This window comes from Anser anser (assembly GCF_964211835.1).
Source record: "Anser anser genome assembly, chromosome: 28".
Taxonomy (NCBI): Eukaryota; Metazoa; Chordata; class Aves; order Anseriformes; family Anatidae; genus Anser; species Anser anser.
This window is the reverse complement of record NC_139749.1, coordinates 4,156,681-4,163,402: the sequence shown is the minus strand read 5'-3', so window position 1 is coordinate 4,163,402 and position 6,722 is coordinate 4,156,681. Positions and strand designations below refer to the sequence as shown.

Sequence of the window (6,722 nt, the reverse complement as noted above, 5' to 3'; positions counted from 1 at the left end):
AAAGGGTCATTAGGGGCAGTCAACACGGCTTCAGCGAGGGGAAGGTGCGCTTGACCAACCTGATAGCCTTTTATGAGGATATCACTGGATGGATAGAGGAGGGAAAGGCGGTGGATGTGGTGTGTCTTGATTTCAATAAAGCCTTTGACACCGTCTCCCACTGCATCCTCGCAGCTACGCAGGGGAAGTGTGGTCCGGGCGCTCGGGTGGTGAGGTGGGCTGGGAGCTGCCTGAAGGGAAGAAGCCAGAGGGCTGTGGTCGGTGGGACGGAGTCGAGCTGGAGGCCTCTATCTAGCGGAGTCCCTCAAGGGGGTGTAAAAATACGTAAATAAATACGAAAAGGGGAGCGTCAGGAGGCTGACGCCAGGCTCCTCTCGGTGACACCCAGCGCCAGGACACGGGGCAGTGGGTGCAGGCTGGAACGTGGGAGGTCGCGCGTAAACGTGAGACAAAACCTCCCGGTGAGGGTGACGGAGCGGGGGGCGGGCTGCCCGGGGGGCGGGCGGAGTCTCCTTTGCCGGAGGCTTTCAGAGCCCGCCTGGGCTCGGTCCTGCGGGGCCTGACCGAGGCGTCCCTGCTGCAACCGCCCGCCGCTGGGGGCAGCCCAGCCCCGCGGGCCCCGTTCCCGGAAGCCGACGGCTGCCTCGGCCCCGCCGCCTCCGAGACTACAACTCCCGGCGTGCCTCGGCGGAGCCGCCCCGCCCTTTCCAAGACGGGCGGCGGGGATTGGGCGGCTGGCGGAGCCAATCGGCGGGCTCCCTGCTGAGCGGGCCCGGGCCTCCGTGCGGGAAGGAGGCAAGATGGTTCTGGAGAGCACCATGGTGTGGTGAGCGGGCCGCGCCGGGCCGGCCGCGCCGCGGGCACCGGGGGCGCCTCCCGGCCCCTCCCCGCCGCCCCCGCCCCGCCCCGCGGCCCGCTCCGTGCCCGTGGCGGCGGCCGGGGCTGCCGCGGGTTTCCCTGAGTCATCCCCGGCGGAGCGGGGCGGGGGCGGGGGGGGCCGGGGGAGGCCGGGGGAGGCCGGGGGCGAGGCGGGGGGGGGGTAACTGCTGCTGGGGGCGGGGAGGCAGGGCCGGGGGGCTCCGGGGGGCTCCGGGAGGGGGGAGCGGGGCCGGGGGGCCGGGCCGGGGGCCCGCAGTGAGCGCTGGGGGCAGCCCTGCTGGTGCGCGGTCACCTTACGGCCGCTCGGCGTTGGGCTGGGGGCCGGGGGGCTGCTGGGGGCTGGCGGCAGCCGGGGCAGCGCCGGGAGCCACCGCGTTGAACCCGGCGTTGTGACTCGTCATCGTTACCGCAGCGCGGCCTCTCGGGCCCGTTCCGTTTTGCTTTTGATGCTTACGAAGGCCTCGGTAGGGGTGAAAAGGGCGAAACCTGCCCAGGTGCCGCTGCTTCCTCAGCTCTCTGCATAGCCCCGCGCCTGTTTGGAAGAAGGCGCTGCCAGCCCCGTTTGCTGCCTGCGTATTGAAGCGTTGTGGCTGGGGAACGGCCACAAGCAGCAGCCGGTGTTCTGCAGGAAGAACGTTTTCCCTCGGTCTTAAAACTAGAAACGCTCTGGGAGTGCCCCGTAGGGAAGTCTTACTTTGGGGCTGGAACGAACTCTCAGGCTCATAGTTGAAGTAGCCCTGCGTTTTGGGGTCGCTTTCCTGAGGGCTGGCAGAAGAGAAGGGCTTTTTCTGCCCGCCCTGCGCTGTACCTGCCCCTGGAGCTGAGGGTGGGGATCCGGTTACAGGGACGCCGCGCCGCGGCTGCAGCCCTCGGACGCTGCGGGGCACTGCCGCCCGCGCGCAGGGCAGAGCCGTGCGGTTTGTGTGCCTGCACCTCTCCTGCTGCTGAGCTCCCGCTGGGCTGCGGGGCTCGTGGCACTGCCGGCAAAGCGCAGGCACTGGGGGCTCCCCTCCGGCTCCTCACGCTGCTGCGAGCCCAGGGCTGGCTCTGAGCTGAAAGCCGGGGGTCGCAGGGGCGAGGCTCTGAGCTCTGGGCAGCCCCAGCTCAGCTCCCGGGGCCAAAGGGCTGCGTGACCCCGGGCACGCTGTCCCGGGAAGCGCCTCGGGGATGGGCCTCAGCCCTTTTGCTTCCCCTCTGCTCTGTGTTTCAGTGTTGACAACAGCGAGTACATGAGGAATGGGGACTTCTTACCCACTCGCCTGCAAGCCCAGCAAGATGCCGTCAACATCGTGTGCCACTCAAAGACCCGCAGCAACCCCGAGAACAACGTGGGGCTCATCACCCTAGCCAAGTACGGCGGGTCGGGCCTTTGGGGGGCCGCTGCTCCCGGTGATGCCAAGGAGGGGCTGGGGGACGGGTGGGGGTGAGGAACAAGGGGGGCATCGCAAAGCGGGGCAGCAGGAGCGTAGTCTAAACCCAGACCAGTTCTTCTGGGACGGGTACGAGAGAGCCTGGTTTTTGACTGGCCTCTGGCTGCGCTCGCTCCTGCATCGCCACGCTGAAGTGTTTGGGGGGCTCTGGGGAGCTCTCCTCCAGACCCATCCTTTTGTGGCGTTGCGTCCCAGAGGGTGGCAGATCAGGGCAGAGTGGTCGCTGCAGCTAACGGCAGCCCTGAGGGGGTCGTTCCTCGGTCCTTCTGAGGTCTGTAGGACTTCAGTGCCTTTTTGAACTCCCTCTTGGCCAGAGTTGATTCAAGCTGGCCGGTGGGCTGGAGGTTGCAGGGGCCGGGGAAGCAGCCTTTGCACGGACAGGTTACGTGTTCATTTGGGAAGCCAGGCTACGAGCCTTGCCCCTGCGCACCCTGACCTGGCAAAGCCAAGAGCTGGCAGACGTGGAGCAGGCACCAGCTGCGGGGAGGGGGGGCTTCCTGCTCCCTGGGGGGTTCACAGGGAAGTTCTCAAACACGAGATCACCAAACACGAGATCGCCAACCCGCGCGTTTGTGTTGCAGTAACTGTGAAGTGTTGACCACACTCACTCCGGACACAGGACGGATTCTTTCGAAGCTACACACGGTGCAACCCAAAGGGAAAATTACCTTTTGCACAGGGATCAGAGTTGCTCACGTAAGTGGTCGTCTTGGTCACTTAGAACTGCGTCTGCGCTGCTCCCTGTAACTCCCGTTGCCTTGGTGTGTCCTGTTGATGGCTGGGGTATGGGGGAAATTGTTCTGTTCCTGCCTCTGCAGCTGAGTAATGAGCAAATTGTTTTGGTTTTGCCTCTGTTTCCCTGTCTGCAAAGTGTGGATGAAACTTCCTTTATAAGACCCGATATAAAAGTTCAAAAGCTTAGGTCTGGGGGCTCGCTTCAGAGGGACCTGGCGGCAGCTTCACAGGGCTCTGGCTGAGCTGCACAGCGGCTTAAGCTGTCACAATGGCATCTGGAAGTGAAAACTGAATTTAGGCAGGCGGCTTGGAACTGCCCACGTTGGAATTTGGCCATGGTTTAGTGTAATCCCCCTCGGTTTGTCACCAGCTACTGAGAAAGAACTGTTAGAACTCTGGCTGGGAGAAACCCACGACTGTCTCGTGAAGGAGGAAAAAAGGGGGTGTGCGCACTCCGGGGAAGCGGTGAGCTTTCGCAGCTGGCCTCTGACGCTTACGAGCTGACACGGTGGGGCTGCGTCCTTCCCAGCCCGAGGAGAGCAGCGCTCGGTCCGGGAGTGGCCGCCGTGGCGTGGCCGCCCGTTTCTCTCGCAGCCCCAGGTGGCCTCTGCCAGCAGCACGCGCCCGCTCCTTCCCTGTGCCCGTTTGGCTGGCTGACAGCAGCAGCAGCGGAGGAGGAGCAGCGTAGCACTGTGACCGGGGTGTGCCCAGGGCTCGCCTGGCTGTGGGTTTGGGGAGGAGGAGGAGGGACTGCGCGTTGCCCACAGCCCAGTGACCCTCTGCGTCTTCGTTTCTCGGTCACTGTGGCTTTAGCTTCCTGCAGGGCGCCTGCCCCTCAGCTGCCTCAGGCGGGGGGGAGCTCGCTGCTGAGAAGCCTCCTGGCGTTCAGTCCAGATCTTCCTGCGGGGCGTCCGCCTCCCCCAAAGTAACAGAGGCGCCTCCTGGCCGTCCTTCTTCCCTGAGAGCTGCTCGCTCACTACGATGTGACTTTTGTTTTGTAGCTGGCTCTGAAGCATCGTCAGGGCAAGAATCACAAGATGCGGATCATCGCCTTTGTTGGGAGCCCTGTAGAAGATAACGAGAAAGATGTGAGTAATGCCAGTCAAAAAAGAGAAGTCGTTGGCTCTGCTCTGCGCGGAACCTGGAGTCAGATTTACCTTTTGTCCCCTGCCCTGCGCTGAGCGCAAGGCTCTGTGCCCCGGCACGGAGGATGCTTGCAGAGCCCCTGCTGGCAGGGTGGCTCTTGGCTGGGAGGCTGATTTTGGGCTTTGTGTCTCGGGGAGCACATCCCAGGAGCTGTTGCCTGGCTTCTGATGAGCCGAGCTGTGTGTAAGAGCTGAAATGTGGGTAACGAGAAGCTAATGCCGCCGTGTCGCCTCCTTACAGCTGGTGAAGCTGGCGAAGCGTCTTAAGAAAGAGAAAGTCAATGTGGACATCATCAATTTTGGAGAAGAGGTGAGACCTGTGCCGCCCTGTTGCGATTAAGATCCGAGCCAAGGTTTTGTGTTCCCTCCAGCCCTTAGCTCCTACTTGGGCACATGAGGGAAGAGCCCAAACAGTTCTGTGCCTCGGTCTCTCAGCCCGCTGTCCCGGTGACGTCAAGGTGAACGTTTCCCCCTGGGAAGGCCCCGCTGCCACTTTGCTGCGAGTCTCGTTAAATGCCTTCCTTCCCAGTGGAAGGAGCAGAACCTCGCACGCTTCCCGGAAGCGTTTCTGACTCCTTGTCCTGGGATCAGCGTCGCCTGTGGCTGTCCCCGGGCTGCTGGGCAGGAGAACGGCCTGGGAGGGGAGAGTGGTGGCCTCGGGGGCAAGTGCGGCATCGCCTGGGGCGGTGTGGAGAGGGGACCGGGCGCTGGGGCGGCAGAGCCAGGAGGGCACCAGGCTCCCAGCCCCTCTCCCCGCCCTAGGAAGCCAACACAGACAAGCTGACGGCCTTCATCAACGCCTTGAATGGCAAGGACGGCACCGGCTCCCACCTGGTGACGGTGCCGCCGGGGCCCAGCCTGGCCGACGCCCTCATCAGCTCCCCGATCCTGGCCGGGGAGGGAGGCGCCATGCTGGGCCTCGGCGCCAGCGACTTCGAGTTTGGCGTGGACCCAAGCGCGGACCCGGAGCTGGCTCTGGTGAGATGGGGCCGGGGTGGCTGCAGGCGCTGTGCTGTCCCGCACAGAGGGGACGGCTGCGTGTCCCCGTGGGCTCTGCCCCGCTCACCGCCGTGCCCGGCCCCGTGTCCGCAGGCTCTGCGTGTCTCCATGGAGGAGCAGAGGCAGCGGCAAGAGGAGGAGGCCAGGAGGGCTGCGGCCGCTTCTGCAGCCGAAGCTGGGATTGCAGCCACCGGTGGGGATGGTGAGCAGCTGGGCAGGGAGCGAAGCTGCTCTTGGCAGGCCGGGGTGTGCGGGAAGTGCCCCAGGGAGGGCGCCTGGCCAGCGGAAGGGGCGTCTGGGCTGCGGGGCTGCCCCAGCGCCGTGGGAAGCGGGCGCCGGTCGTGGCAGAGCCCTCCTGCACAGCCTGGCAGCGCCTGGAGCTGCTGGGGCGCAGCCTCTGCCCGAAACGCTGGGCAGCGCTTGGCCCTGCCGCCTTCTGAGCGGGTCCCGGCTGGGGCCTCCTCGGCTGCTGCCAGAACCCCCCGGGGAGGTCGCGCGGGAGACGGGAAGGGTCTGCCGCGGCCCTGGCCACGCTCGGGCAGCGCCCGCTGGCTCCCGGCGGGGCTCTGAGCGGGGGCTTCGTGGGCACAGATTCGGACGATGCCCTGCTGAAGATGACGATAACGCAGCAGGAGTTCGGCCGCGCCGGGCTGCCCGACCTCAGCAGCATGACGGAGGAGGAGCAGATCGCCTACGCCATGCAGATGTCGCTGCAGGGGGCAGGTGAGCTGCCGGCGGCAGGCTGGGGGGGGGCGGATGGGGGGGCAGCTCCCGGCGCCCCGGCCCCTCCGCGGGGCCGTCCCCGCGCTCCGGGGGCGCTCGGGGGCCGCGGGCGGGCCTCACCCCGGCTGCCCCCCCCCTCGTCCCGCAGAGTTCGCGCAGGCCGAGGCGGCGGAGGCGGACGGCGGCGCGGCCATGGACACCTCGGAGCCGCCCAAGGTGAGGCCGGGCGGGGGGCGCGGCGGGGCGGGGCCGGGCCCTGGGGCGCCGCCCGGCCCTCGGGTGCCGCCCGCCCCGCGCTGCCCGCCCGCCGCCCGCAGGAGGAGGACGACTACGACGTGATGCAGGACCCCGAGTTCCTGCAGAGCGTCCTGGAGAACCTGCCGGGCGTGGACCCCAACAACGAGGCCATCCGCAACGCCATGGGCTCGCTGGCCTCGCAGGCCGCCAAGGACGGCAAGGAGAAGAAGGAGGAGGACCGGAAGTGACGGCGCCGCGCCCCGCCCCCGCCGCGCGCCGTGCCAATAAAGGGCCGATCGCAGCCGCCTGGCCGTGCTTCGGGGGGCGGGGCTCGGCGGACGGGCAGCGGGGGCAGCCAATGGGCGGGGCGGGGCTCGGCGGACGGGCAGCGGGGGCAGCCAATGGGCGGGGTGGGACAGTTGTCATGGGGCGGGGGGCGGGGCGGGTGGAGCGGCGGGGCGCCTGGCCAATGGGGGGAGGCGGTCGCGCAGCAGCAAGTGTAAGGAGGGGAGGGCGGGCAGCCAATGGGCCGTGGGAGGGGGCGGGCCCCGGCTCTGACGGGCAGGTCTCTGGT

The 6,722-nt window shown here is 67.0% G+C and overlaps 1 protein-coding gene across 1 annotated transcript; it reads left to right on the top strand.

Annotated features, from left to right (window-relative positions):
* The first annotated feature begins 667 nt into the window (after positions 1-667).
* PSMD4 (proteasome 26S subunit ubiquitin receptor, non-ATPase 4) lies at positions 668-6,449 on the top strand. The gene is made up of 10 exons (XM_083813401.1): positions 668-826; positions 2,090-2,230; positions 2,891-3,005; positions 4,046-4,132; positions 4,431-4,499; positions 4,952-5,167; positions 5,282-5,390; positions 5,780-5,911; positions 6,060-6,127; positions 6,229-6,449. Exons 1-10 carry the CDS (start codon positions 801-803, stop codon positions 6,394-6,396), a joined length of 1,131 nt encoding a protein of 376 aa, XP_083669527.1. The 5' UTR covers positions 668-800; the 3' UTR covers positions 6,397-6,449.
* The last annotated feature ends 273 nt before the right edge of the window (positions 6,450-6,722 follow it).